The sequence below is a fragment of the Ruditapes philippinarum genome, unplaced genomic scaffold (assembly GCF_026571515.1).
Source record: "Ruditapes philippinarum isolate M1 unplaced genomic scaffold, ASM2657151v2 ctg1377_1_1_1_1, whole genome shotgun sequence".
NCBI classification, from domain to species: Eukaryota; Metazoa; Mollusca; class Bivalvia; order Venerida; family Veneridae; genus Ruditapes; species Ruditapes philippinarum.
In genome coordinates this window covers 125,180-140,630 of record NW_026852988.1, presented here as the reverse complement: position 1 = coordinate 140,630, position 15,451 = coordinate 125,180, and the positions used below count along the sequence as shown (strand labels likewise).

Below are 15,451 nucleotides of genomic sequence, written 5' to 3'. Positions count from 1 at the left end.
GAATGACGTACATCGATACATTATATTCTGAGACTATAATCGATATTGTCACACGTACTGTTCAACTTCAGTCTCTCTATACATTTATAGAAAAATTTCAATAGACGATATTGATATATTTTAGGATAGTGGAACGGCACGGTGCGGCACGGATATTATCTGTCTTGCACTGTCATAATTATTAAGTGTTTTGATTTACAGTTCCTTGCTTATGCAAAATATCTGTTTTGCGAGAAGTGTAATAGTTGACTTAGAAAGAAGAAAACTATAAATTTTCGAAAGTTCTTGTCACGTTGTTTGCTTTTCATGACCTTAACGCGCTTTGTTTTACTCTTAAGTGCCTGTCTGTTCTGTTCTCTTCTGTGATGTAATGTGCCAGTCTGTTCTGTCATGTTCTGTGATGTGCTGGTATATTTTGTGCTGTGAAGTGTTGGTCTGTTCTGTTCTGTTCTGTGATGTAATGTGTTGGTCTGGTCTGTTCTGTTCTGTGCTGTGTTATGCTAGCCTGTGCTGTACTATGCTGCTTCTTGCTGTGATGTGAGATGTTATGTGTTGTTCCGTTATGTGTTGGTCTGTTCTGTGTTGTTCTGTTCTGTGTTGGTCTGTTCTGTGCTGTGATATGTTATGATCAAAACTATGTCATCACATGTTAGCTTTCTCATCCTTCCATCCTTCCATGTCCTATGTTTTAATATGTCTTACAGTAACTAATCACGTGTTGAGTTGTTAGATTTATTGTTGTTCTTCATTATTTTCTTTTTTCACCACATAAAGTTTTGTGTGTGTGTGTTTAAAATTAGCTACCGCAAATGAGAGTCTAAATTTAAAAATAAGATACCTTTGGTATTCAGTATGATTTAAGTGTATTTATTGATGCCACGAATCGGTTAGCTCACGCTATGGGATATATTAGTTCCTACCTTTCCTTCATGTATATATGTATGTCAATAAGTCTATGCATGACAGTGATCAATCACAAAATCGGAGTTGCCACCCTCTTATTATGGTCTGTTCAGTTTTTATTGTTTTTATTTCATTTTATTAGCTTCTTTTTTATTTAAGCCATCAACACTAATAGACAGTCAACGTGACAGTGCTAACACTCTCTATTTAAGAAATAATATATCCCAAACAGTGATTTTATTGCTCAATAACATCACTGTTTGGAGTTCGGATGCGGGGAATTATATCACGAGGGCGTAGCCCGAGTGATATAATGATGCGCATCCGAACGACAAACAGTGATGTTATCAAGCAATAAAATCATCGATTTGGATATATTATTTCGATTCTAACACGACATCAACAAATAAATGCTGCCGTACATGATAATTAGCTAAATTGCGTCTGATTTGTTTCCGTACTTATTGTCAGCGCGTCACATTTTTAGTGGTTACGTCACGTGTATAATGATTACGTCACATGTCTAAATATAGAACGTCAAACAGTGATTTATAGCATAATAACACACACTTTCGGTTCTTCTATGTTCAATAGGGAAAAATGCGAGTCGTGTTAGAATTAATGATAACTAATGAAAAGGACACAGATACTAAATACAAGAATATACGAGTAATATAACATTCTAAAATAAGGTAAATCCATGATAACCGACAATAATACATTATACTTGATAAATATATATATATAATTAATTAAAATATATATGTGTGTTGGTATATTAAATTTTGCACATTGCAATAGAATGTAAAGAATATGTAAATTATCGTAAAACCATAAATCACACCACCAGAAAAGAGATGGTGATGATGGACGTGATGATAAAAGTTTAATGGTGAAGATTTTGATGATGATGATGATGATGATTATGATGAAAATAAAGATGAAGATGATGATGATGATGAACGTGATGATGACAGTTTAATGGTGATGATTTTGATGATGTTGATGATGCTGATGACGATGCTGCTGCTGATGCTTCTGATGATGATGATGTTGATTGACGAGATGATGAGTCTTATGATGATGATTTTGATGATTTACAACGAGTTTGATAGTGACAATGATGATAGTTACAACGATAAGAATGCAAGCCAACATTTTCATCGTGACGACGTTATTTGTTTATTACCAAGTTTTATTTGTCGAAGCGAGACATCACTTTTTAAATCGATGTATGGAATTGTTTAAACATATTTTGTTCGATATATTTACATTAAAATGAACAATATTTCCACGATACATTTTGGGATTGGACAGAAAGCTATGAAAGCTTATGAGTGACTGTTTTCTGCCCTAGTGTAGACGAACAAAGGTCCCAGGAGCCTAGTACTGGTTGTTCATAAACTAAAAAAATGGCAATCGAATAAACCTGATAATCTTTAATGTTTAAAGCTAGATTTGGTAAATTTTACTACACTACTTATCCGTCAGCTTTCTATGGAAGTTGTATGTATATGATATCATTATTTATGTTCACATTCTTACTTTAATTCTTAACATTTTAAAGTACCTAGTGGCATGTAAATGTTTGTGTCAAAATTTTAATGTGAACAGAAAATCTTGTTGTTTTTTTTTAATTGCGTGAAAATATCATTTAACTTTATACATACACATATTTTAAAAGACGTTGTAAGAAATTTGTCATTTAGAATTTCCTTGTATGAATAATAAAAAAATATTTAAATTGTTCATGTAAATTAAACAGATTGACATTTACAGAAACTACAATTCTATGCAGATGATAATCCTTGTACAGCTTATTACCGGTGAATATGTTGCGCTTCTTTTTCGTATTTTAAATTAAGAAATTTCAACCCCCATAGTTACATTTTAGAACTCTGTAACAAATTACAAATTATGAAGAAGTATTTATTTTTCTATTTTCGCCATATTTTAAAGGGGCTTCACGGAGTTTTTTGACATGAGGGATTGGACATATTTTTCTGAGATTTATGTATTAATAATAATAATAATAATAATAATAATAATAATAATGATGATGATGATGATGATGATGATGATGATAATGATGATGATCATCATTATTATCATCATCATCCATAATACAAGTTAAATGTTTTAATTTTTTCTTATGATATTGAAAGAAAATCTTAATATTTTCAAAGTCTTCAAAGTACAATGTAATGGTAAAAATCGTCAAAATATCAGTTTTACATTAACTTTTATAGCTTCACGAGAGATTCAGTCAATTTTGTCTTCTTATATCTAAACAGTGTGAAACATTGCATTGACAACTAAAAGCTACGAAATAGGTTCTTTTATGCAGAAGGGGCGTAATTATATCACACGGAATAGTTGTTAAGCACACTTTTCTATTTTCTTTTATATATGAAGCGTAAAAGATCATAAAGGCAGGCTAGCGACATCCTTAAGATACATTACTGTCAACATAACTGTAGGCTAAACACCTTTCGATGGCAACAACTCTGATTGCCCAATAAATTATTCTAATTAATATCTAATTAATGTTCCGTAACAATGATGACCCGTTCACACGACAATAGCCCAAAGGCAACTTATTTTTTTTCAACTAAAGAGATATCGTTTTATTCTGCTAACTTTGCGCAATTTGTCTTTTATAAATAATGTGTGCAGGTGCATACAACAAATACGTAAATCATCCGCCCAGGTTGTGCTCGACTTTATTTGTAATGAATCAATATACATGAATGTGCAAATTATTTTAATGTTAGTGAATCTATAATAGAACAGAGAGAACAGAAATTTTAATGCAGATGTCTGTGCAGTACAAATTTGTGTCCTCACTGCTGATGTCCTTCGGTGTTTTTAACAGAAAACAGATGAGAATAATAACTAAAACTCAGTGGCCGCGCAATGACAAATACCGCCATTGCTGTAACAACATTGATATAAGGACGAGTACCATTTCATATCGATATGTCCATGTTGTTAAGAAATAAGTAAAACAAATGTTTATTAGGAAAGAACTATAAAAGACTTTCTATGATTGATATGTAACACCTAAACAATCATACTACTTAATTAGGCAAAATAAACAAAATAATTAAATAAAAAATGTTAAAGGCAAATTATGTCACTTACACGTACATGTATGTCAAATCTTTGTTTATGTCGCAAAAGCTTTTTCTAATGTCCAGTATTAGTTTCCAAAGAGTTATTCATTGGCTAAATGCCTGAGTCAATTTTTGCTTCAGTAATCAGTTCAATCATAGTGATTTAGTATTTTGTATGGAAGTCAAAATGCTACTTTGTTTCCATTTTGCTACTTTTATGAATTAAGCGCTAGTTTCTCCATGCGATAAGCATCTAACATTCTCATAAACCACTATTTAAACGTTGTAAAACTATGTTTTCCTTTTCTTATCGAGGAAACATTTATTCCTAGGGATAATGTGTCTTTTATTCTATGAATTAAATTAACAGTTTTCTGATTGTTTAAAAGAACACATACATTCCTTCATGTAGATTTTTTTCCTGACGATATATCTGTAATATATGTACATGTTAAACTTCGTACAAACATTTTATCCTCAACACTGAGATATCTATATTGTTTATATCAACGTTTGTAACATTGTATTTCAAGTATGTTATTGATTCAGTACATTTATGTGTATTGTACATGTATAATTACATACACTTATTTTCGTTTTGTTTTGTGATTTACTTCCTTATTAATAGGATGGTATCTTTCCTTAGTATTTATTTACCAGTATATGAATTGAGACATGTTGATAGTATATTCTATCTGTAGTTTACGTTTTCTGATTGCTAAAAATACTGTGTAACTTAATGATATATGTTTTTATAAAGTGTGACATTGACCATTTGATTGTATTGTATGTTTGTTATATGTACTGTGTATGCATGGACATATTGTCCAAATGTACTTTGAAATAAACTTGAAACTTGAAACTTGTATTGCATATGTTTATTGATCAGTGTTTAATTACAACAAATATGACAATATATTAATTAAATAATTAAATCAGATCATTCGATTTTAAATGGCGTATTTAATTAATTAAAGATCCAGAAAATGTAGTAAATATGGTTCATTTATGTCGTAGAGAGTTTCTTATAATTTTGCAAATTATTAATGGATTTCATGTTTAATTTTCTTAATTTTCTTAGTCCAAAGCGTTAGTACAAGTAGATATTAACAACTTTTATCAAAAGTTAACATATAACATAAATAAAGTAGGGAAAAATGAACTGGGCAGCGGGTTTTCTTAAACTTTGCATAATTAAAAAAATATCATATATGAAATTAAATGGGTGTTACAATCCCATTTTTACCTGCCCCTGACAGTGCGTTTCTTACTTTTTTCTTTGGATTTACAATAATATATGAAAATATAGATCACAGCCGTACCGTGAAGTTTCAGATATAGAATTTGCCATTATATTGAATTCAGCAAAACATATGCACGTTGATTAATAAGTTTCTTTTAATTCACGCCTCTTTAACCACATTTCTGACATAATCGCTTTCGACAATACAAATGAGAAGGCTGTTATTTGACATTTTATTAAACAACGTAGACTACAAATGCATAAGAGTGAGATGTAGTGAGCTATATAAATGATTGTGTCAAATTAATTCAATGTTACACTATACCACGTAACAACCATTTGTCACATGCCAACAGGCTAAAGTTGTGACCAATACCACAATGCCTTTATATTCATCCTTCCGCATGATATAATCATCTAAAAACACAAACATTCATGACACTCATCCTTACCGGAAAATATGCATGATATCATATTTCTTTAAGTTCTTTGAACTAATACGTTTCCTGGTATCATTTGCACTTGCATACCTATAGATGTAGATTATCCAGACAAATGAATAGTATTTTAAGTTCACCTAATTTACCTTTTCGAGTCACATAATTATGTTTGTCCCGTAGTTATTAGAATTAAAATCATATCGGTAATTAATAAGTGTACAGCTAGCAATAGACCTATGGGGACATGTTCAACATTATTGATGGAAAACTTAGATATGTCATAAATTCTGTTGCGAAAGAACAAATAAATTGACATACAAAGTGAAGGTTTGTGAAAGAAAACAACAAAGAAAATTTTGAATAATTAATAATTAAATAAATCATTTAACTGAAGGATAAAAAAAAGATTGATCATATTATGTAAAATCCACCTCCTTTGAAACATAACTGCACAGATAATTAATTTATTTGATTTATCTGTATAATTTTTCTTTATTAAAATAACATGAGATATTTTTGTAATGATATTTTTAAGATGACAAACAGCTAGGGCCGGTGTTAGGGGACGTAAATACTAAACACATGTTTTAATTCCAATGATCAATCATGAACAAAACTTCTAGATGTACTTAGTATTCTTGACTGGTGGCTGCTTTTGTTGTTAAAACATTCTAAACTTTAAACATATTTTAAGATATTCATGTTACTATGATACTTTTACGGAAAATTGACTTTTTGCATATTCACGGAATATTTTAAAGAATAAAAATTAAAAAAAAATTGTATACAACTTAAAAAAAATTGTATGCAACTGCAACAAATGATGCTGAAAACGTGTGCATTATGGTAGACATACTTGCCGATGTTAGGGACCTTTAATAACAGTTTTATAGCTGTTTCATAACGTTGAATTTATGCTTTAATTTTGTTGAACTAAAATAAGAACATTTGCAAAATTACGAATAACGATGGACCTTATTTTGAAAATGTTATTTTATGTACATGAAATTAAAATTGTAGTATTGTAAAAACACCTGTTTAATGACTTTATTTTCAAATTCATCATTGTAAAAAAAAACTTACTGTCATGATACAATGTATATAAAAAACCTGTTGTGTGTTGTTTTTCTTTTTACTGAAACACATATTTGGTTTTGAAATAAAACAACATAACATGATTTAAAGGGACTCCACTGCGGTTTTTTGACATGACGAGACTGGAAATATTTTTTCGAGATTAATGCTCAGTTTGATGTAGGTCTAGATCAGTAACTTGTGTGCAAAATTTTAGATCATTAGCTCTCTCGGTTTATCCAGTATAATTATTCAAGTAGTGAAAAATGACCCAAAATTGAAAAGCGTTTAAACGCTTTTAACTCAAATCATATCAAAAATGTCACAAAAATACGCTTTTCATTTCATTTCTGAGTAAATTTCTTAATTATTATATTATTATTTCTTAATTTTTTTCATGTCTTCCTGTTTTACGTGCCCCAGCTGATCTATGTAAAAATATAAATTTTATGATTTTAGGCTTTTGAACCTCAGTGGAGTTCCTTTAAGTACGAAATAGACGCCAAGCATATTCACTAGATCACGGAAAAATGACTCAAATATTACTTTTTAAGTATGACTTAAATATATTATTGATGAAAACACGCTTTGTGATTGTTGTTTTTCTTATAACGCTCAAGAAATTGTACATCTTTATAACTTATTTAAACACTTTTATTATAGATTTTTGTTTGCAAAAACGTATACGACAATAGCAAAATAAGAAAAAAAAGAAAAATAAAAGCCATAGAGAAAGACATTTCCGATGTTTTTTTCCTTTTTACATAACTTTGTAAAGTTTTATATAATTAAATGTATAGATTACATCATATTCACGTTTTACCGTACAGACAATATAAGTTGTCGCGTTATCTATGTAGAGAGATTTAAAACTTGTCAAACAAACACAAAAAGAAATGTAAATTAAACGCTTACATACATGTCCGTATATAACATTTGTGTCTATTATTTACATAGTCATAAAAGAAAATGTTAAGGACATAAGTGCCTTCCATAAAAAATCTGGTAAAAGGGTATTCCGTCGGAAGCATTGCCATAACAATATTTCATAAAAATTGCAGACTCGGTTTGAGTATGTTCAGGAGGAATGGTGGAAAAAATACAACATCCCTCACACCCCAGTCATTCATAAGTCATGCATATAGGTTTGAATGATATTAGATCTACAGTATTTGGTTTCCATAAATCGATTTGTAATGTAGCCTACATGTTTTTGTAAACCAGCCTCCAATAGAAAATGATTTAATATACATAAACAATCAAAGCACGCAATTACATGACCGATATGGTAAAATTTCATTGACATATGGGGAGTAAAATCACGAAGGCCGGTTGTTATTAATTAGAGTATAAACCATGTATATGTATAATTGTTCAAGAGAAAAATTAAAATATGTTTTTTTTCTCTTTTTTTTTTGTTTCTTTTTTTTCATTCTTACGTGCTTACAGCCGTTATCGTGTAATATAATGTTCTCAGTTTATTTAATTTGTTAAATAAGGAAATGGAGTGAAGCGTGTTTAAGGGATTTTATTACCCCTCACTATTTTCCCATTGGCCAATGGAAGTTATTCTTACTGTTTATTCAAGTCTACCATGTGACTTAAATTTTTGTACTGTTATATAGGTAACAGCACTTTTTTCACAGTAAAGTTATAAAAAATAAAACAATTATAGAAATTGTGTCCCATTGAAGCATTTGGTCGGGGTAATAATAGGTTGGTAAGTAACAGTAAAAGTATCATCTCGCGTAACAGTTTTTTTTCTCGGGATAATGTTTTTACTCTATATACATGTTATTTGTATAATAATATTCTTAACGTAAGCGCCTAAATGTATGTGTATAAGAAAAATCAAAAGATGTTTGGTAGGAATTTTGTTGTGTGTGTTTTTTTTCAGCTGTTTACATTTTTTTTATTTGTAAGTTCTTAAAAAAGCATATATATTTGTCATGGCGCACGCCAACACAACAAAAGTTGCTAGATTTTAATGCCACTATAAACGTCATGAGACAAATATTTTAATATATTTGAAGGAAAAAGCAAATATTATATGAATGTCAGCTATATTTCAGTTGTATTTCCTCTAATCAAGTTGTACAGGCATTTTCTCGACGGAACATTAATGAGTAAATATCATCATATATTTCATGTCCGGGGTTAACCAATGAATACATTTCATACATGAATGCAATACATTTGTGCTCATTTTGATAATTAAAATAAAATTTGTAATAAAATAAGTTATGTTTTCTGTCAAAAGTGTGTTTGAGATTTGACATGTTAAATGCTATTTTTCCCGCTTAGTTCAGCATTTTCGTACAAATAAATAAATTTATTAGATATACACATGTATTCTTCTTTGTAATAAACACTCGTCGACTGTCTCCCATCGCCACACAAGATGTTCAAAAATATTTTCTTATGATTAGAAAATTAATTACATCAAATTCAAAAAAATAAAACCTCAATGACAGATGTTTTACCCACATCTCACATCTGACATCTATATAAAGTTTTCACTAACAAATTAACCACTAATAGCATTTTGTTTTCTCGTGTTTTAACAATTACATCAGGCATGTTAGGTTTATAAATAAACAAAGGTCTTCATGTTTTAATATATAGAACTATATATATATGTAAACGTGTATCTTCAGATCCTTTGCGGTGTGCCTTCAGGCAAAAGAATGAGGTGTTGTTATTATTTCACCGGTCGTATTATAAAACTTTCACTGACAGGCAGTAAAACGTTTTTGGTGGTGTGTGACAATTGATGAAGTTAGTTACCACGCGCGCGCGTTACCAGACGACAAATTTGGAGAAAGTGGTGAAGTCGTACCTTCGCAGACATTCCCAAAAATTGTCATGTTTCTTGTGAACTGTTTGGAACAGTAGAGCACGGGTGGATTTATTAATGACAAATGCGTGTTCTGGCAGCTAAATAGTGATTTACATAAATAAATAAAGTTGAAATAATAAAACACGCAGTTACTAAACGAATATATTGTACTTATGAAGTACTAGTGATAATATTTTTTATTTACTTTCGTTTACATTATTGAGTTAAAAATTTCATGCGACTTCACTTTTCGTCATTACGTAAGACTTAAGAAAAGGAAATATGAGAACTATATTTTGGATTATTTTTAGTGCAGTGGTATGTTTGACACATGTGCAACAAGCGGTAGCTGTAAGTCCGTCTGTGTGCCAGCAATGCTTACAGAGCTCGGAATGCAACCCTCCCGATTGCTTCTGCTGTCGGGACGAGCTTAATTTGACGAATGTATCACTGTCTCAAATACCTCAGATTGTATTTTTTACTTTCGATGATGCTGTAACAGAACAAGTCTCTGGATTCTATCATCAATTATTTCACGAAAGCCGGAAAAATCCAAATGGATGTCCTGTTTCAATGACACTATTTATTTCGCATGATAATACCAAATACAGACTTGTTTCGGAATTCTACAGGAAAGGGATGGAGATAGCGTCTCACAGTGTCACACACAGCACAATGAATGGGACAAACTTTTTTCAAGAGGCTAAAACTCAAAAAGAAAATTTAGCTAAGCTAGCAAATGTTCCTGTTAAAGAAATAACAGGCTGGCGAAGTCCATTTCTCAAACCAACTGGCGATCTCCAACCTGATTCCCTGAAGAAGCTTGGGTATACGTATGATGCGACTCTAACATTCAGCAAAAGAAGCTTTCAAGAGAAACCTCCAGGTCCGTTTACTTTAGATTTCGGCTATCCTTACGAATGTCAGGTCAAACCGTGTCCGAAACATAAACATCCGGGTTTTTGGGAAGTGCCTGTTGTATCATTATTAGATTATAAACAAGCATACGACTGTGTTTATGTTGACGGATGCATGAATGCTCCACCCGACGAGGATACTGCTTACCAGTTTTTATGGAAGAATTTCCATAATTATTACACTACGACAAGAATGCCGTTTGGAATAAATATGCACCCGTCATGGTTCTTCTATCCAGACCGACTAAAAGCAATGGACAGATTTATTAAAAAGCTTGTTTCATTGAATGATGTATATATAATTAGTGCAAACAGAATGCTTGAATGGTTAAAGCGACCAACCCCTTTGCAGGATCTACATTCATTTGCTCCATGGGCTTGTGATGGGAGCGAAAAGACGTTTCAGACAGGTCCAAGACTGGTAAAGACGAATCTACCTCCCCCACCACCGAGATCTTTTATATCATGGACAAATAATCCAGGAGTAACAAATTATACCCCTGCACCACAACCTGCTATAAAACACACATTAACAAAAACGAGACTTTTTACACCAAGTATTCATAACAACGAATCTTCGAGATTGATTCCAACGCATCAGAGGAACAATTTATTTACTTTAGACCTTTCCGACAATAAACGCCAACCACCTCAGCAAAACAGTAACAGATGGCAACAAAGACAGTCAATATACAAAAAGGTCCCGTCTCGCGATTCAATCGTACGCATGCGCACTAGGCGACCTGATATGCGCACGCGTCTTCCTGAAGTGCCTCCTCCAATAATTCCAAGAATATCTCAGCAAGATCGGCTTGATCAGCACGAAGAACTCATGAGGCGTAGACAACTCATCGAAGAGCAAAATCGGCAGAAAAAAATTATTGAGCAACGTCAAATTCAACAACGCCATCAGCAACTTTTAGAGCAACAAAGACAGCAAGAAATAGTTGAAAAACAACGTCAAGATTCTCTACGCAAACAAAACGAAAACGGCAATAAGCCAAGAATTTTATGGAAACCGTCATCAATTTCTGTAGAAGCCGCGCAAGAGGCCGCCCGCCCTGCAAACAGTAGACGCAATTGGAAACCAAAAATTCACCAAGAAACCGTTAAAGTGTGGCCACTTATTGGACAATCATTCATAAATCAACAGAATCGCAGACAAGACAGAAGACAAGATCGGCGCCCTGACCGACAGAGAGTTTCGCGAAATAGACAACGTGAACGATTTAACACAAGGAATATTGTACCCGACATACAGGTGACTACTAAATCAAGATTTGCTGAAGTCACCGCGGCTCCTGTACCAACACCAAGAAGAAATATAAACAGATTCACTGAATCGCCGCGCCATCAATGGTATACTGATATGAGATCTAGATTCGGACAACTTACAAACGGTCCGCGTTTCAGTCGCGGAGGCTCTAACCGAAGACCTGGCTTCGTTGACACAACACCTCGTCCTCACAGCTCAGGCAATTCTTTACCCCGCCAAAACCGTATTCAGACACAGGATGTGATCCGGCAGCAACAAACAAGAGAACGTATGTCAAGGCGTTTACCAAACCCAGTATCAAACAATTTGAATAACGATTTAAATAGAGACATATCTTCTTTGCCTGTTCGAGAAAGGACTTTGAATGATATACCGACTCCAAGTCGTAGTATTTATAATAGAAATAGAAACGTACTTCATCCAACAGTGGCGCAACAACTAGCTTGGAATAGTTTCATACGTCAAATGTTGGGCCCTCATAGATAAAAAAAGTAAACACGGCAAAAATATTGATATCAAAATCCATACAATTTCGTGATATATTATGGTCTAGAGTGATATTATATAAGAAGAAAGACACAAAATTTCACAAAATGTGACGATTCAATGAGATGGCCACTGGATCTGAACTGCCTGATGTCAAAGTTTCTTGTCGACATCGTACTAACAACTTTGCCTGCGATTCACGTAAACATTCGAGGTCAACAATACTGATGATATTCTACCGATCAAGGTTTCTATACAACAAGGAATAATAATTACTGGTCTATTTATTTAACTACAGCAGAATATTTCAATCCTCCATGTGTGTATTTACTAAACTGAAACAAAATATTTCAGTCCTTCAGGCATGCGCAGTTGTGTTATATGGATATGACAAGAATGCTGTATGAAATAAAAATCATAAATTAAAATATTAAATATAATACTTTTTCAAAATGTTTGACAAGAACGCTATGCAGTACGTTCCACGTCTAAAAGAATGAAAAATAATATATTTGGAATGTAATGAATATACTCTATAAAGATGGAGCTAAATTTATCGAAATATATTCTAACTTATAAGAGTCATATTGTGATAAAAATACAGACACAGTTCAGGGGCTGAGGTTGGACAGTCATATGAACCAAGAGGATAATAAAATAGTACTTTCTTTAACAGAAACTTACGCGTTTATTGCGGTAAGGGGTGACATTAATTGACAAAAAGGACGGAGTATAACAGGATTTGAGATCATAAATCATATCCCGACATATTAATGGACACTTTCTAGCTTATTCCTGCCTTTGATAAATTATGAAACAATAACGACTTCGGATGCGGGCATGTTAAGAAGAAGTTAATTACTGAACGTTTCATTTTTACGTACCTAACTTTGAAAAGTGACGTGCATACGTCTTCCGCCTACGTGAACTTTTTTCTCTCCTATTTAACCATTTTACGTACAGATTTATTTTTTATCTTAATTTAAAGTATATAAATGTGCAATCTTAAATTATCTTAAAGGAAACGATATTTAACCTATTTTTCTTACTTTAAAAGATATTTAAAGTTTGTAGTTGACTGTGTTTAATGTTTTCATGCAAATTTTAATGCTGTTAAATTATTAAAACGCTGTATTATTCATTCTTTATATTGTCTGTTCTTTCAGTTTATAACTTCAGAAACTTTGTATACTATGACCGATGGCAAAATTGTTTTTGCCCTTGCAAAGTTATAGTAGTTTACATTATAAAACATCATAATGTCAAAGTCATTCGTTATTATCAAAGAGGAATGTCATAAAAATTCCACAATGATTTAATAATTTCATAAACACAAACACAATGCTGCTACTACAAAAGAAAAAATATAAATTTTTAAACTAGAAAACAAAAATAGTTAAACAAATTTCAAGTTTACGCGAAGCTCATCGGCGTTGCAACTGACACAAAAATCTACTAAATTTAGCATTCAGAGGTAATTCTACATCTATAATATTAACTTTAACAATGCTGAAGTATTTTTGAAATTTATTTCGTCAACCAAACGCTTCCCGCTTAAAACAATGTGTTCTTTTTCTTGATAAAGTAGATAGAAAGTAGTTTTTTTATACTTTGTAATTACATTTGTATATGTTTGAAAGCTATATTATGTATGCGGTTTTATAAGTCATATTGACTAATTTACTTAATAAATCATCAATATGTTATAATTATCATGAAAATGTACGCATGTATTTTGTGTGTGAATGATATTTCATCATTAGTTTAGATTATTTGGTTATTGTATATAAATGTTGATTTTGTTTACTAAATTATGCAATATCGAAACATGATAATTATGATTGTTTTGTTCAGATTATTTCTTATTTTTGCCACTTAGTTTATTAATATAAAAAAAAACTCTCCGGATGCACAGGCTGATACAACAAGGTGTTAAAGCCACTAACGTAGATATATTTATAAATTTATAAATAATAAGTCAGTTGTGAAACCAAATACTGTAAGAAAAGAATATTCTTTGAAGTAGGAGATTTAACGCTTTCAAATGCAGTTAACTTTTTCAACTCCATACGAATATAAGCAATGTTTTACTGAAATGATATTTAGGAATTTCATCAATGGTTTTGTATGTTCTTTGATGTTAGGATGTCAATGTCAAAGGCGAAAAAACATTAATGAATTAGCGGGACACAAAATTATATATTTTACGACAATCATTAAACAAATATCGGATTGAAAAACAGTTGTTTTTAGAACATGAAAGGTTTACAAATATAAAAAAAGATTATAATCTGTTAAAGTCTTTCACGAAGGTTATTTCTGTATTGTTGTGTAAAAGAAAATTTCATTTAAAGTTATTGAAACAATTGTTTGAGTTGTTATTTATTTTCGTCTGGATATTAAAATAGAGAAATCGCGAACAATCAACTTATAATGTCGAGGGTAGCAAGAAGTCAGAAATTTAGAAATTAAAACGCATTTAAAGTCGTGCATGTTTGTGGAATAGTAAATAATATACATTGTTTTTTGTTTCATTGATACATATACATATAACCCCGGTATACCAAAGATAAAACGACAGTAAAAACAATGTATATATACTGCCATTCAAATATAAGAGACTGTTCATGTTAATTATAGTAATAAATATATATGTAAATGGATGTTCTTGGGTGTATGGTTTGAAAGAAAAATTTGCCGTTTTAATCATCAAGTTCCGTATATAAAAACTGTAGACTGAAAAGAAAATAGTGAATTTCAGATGCGTGTTATTCGTCTTTATTTTACGCATCACACTGCTAAAACTGTAAAAAGAAGGAAAAAATTATTACTGTTCAAGTGAATAGATATGTTCTAATACATTTACGAACAAATATTCCTCATCGACATTATAAATCGATATCGCTCGTTGTGAATAAATCTTATCGTTAAGTCAGGAAATTTATTAAAAGTGCTGCATGCCTACCAGTATGCTTCATAAAAGAATAAAATATTTTAAGCTTCTTTTATCTTTCTTCTCCTTCTTAAAAATCTTTGAACGTGGACCTGCAATTACGCTGATTTTCCCATTACCATTCTAATTTCACAATATAAATTGATCTTTTTTTTTCTCTCTCTCTCTCGATTTTTTTTTACATACAGTTATCAAATTTGTGAG

At 31.5% G+C, this 15,451-nt stretch overlaps 1 protein-coding gene across 1 annotated transcript; it reads left to right on the top strand.

Annotated features, from left to right (window-relative positions):
* Window positions 1-9,414: 9,414 nt before the first annotated feature.
* On the top strand, window positions 9,415-14,293 carry LOC132730344 (uncharacterized). Its single transcript, XM_060716248.1, has one exon. It carries the CDS (start codon window positions 9,898-9,900, stop codon window positions 12,292-12,294), a length of 2,397 nt encoding a protein of 798 aa, XP_060572231.1. The 5' UTR covers window positions 9,415-9,897; the 3' UTR covers window positions 12,295-14,293.
* Window positions 14,294-15,451: the final 1,158 nt, after the last annotated feature.

Excerpts from the sequence above, each read along its gene's own strand:
- LOC132730344 (XM_060716248.1), top strand. The coding sequence starts at position 9,898 with ATGAGAACTATATTTTGGATTATTTTTAGTGCAGTGGTATGTTTGACA.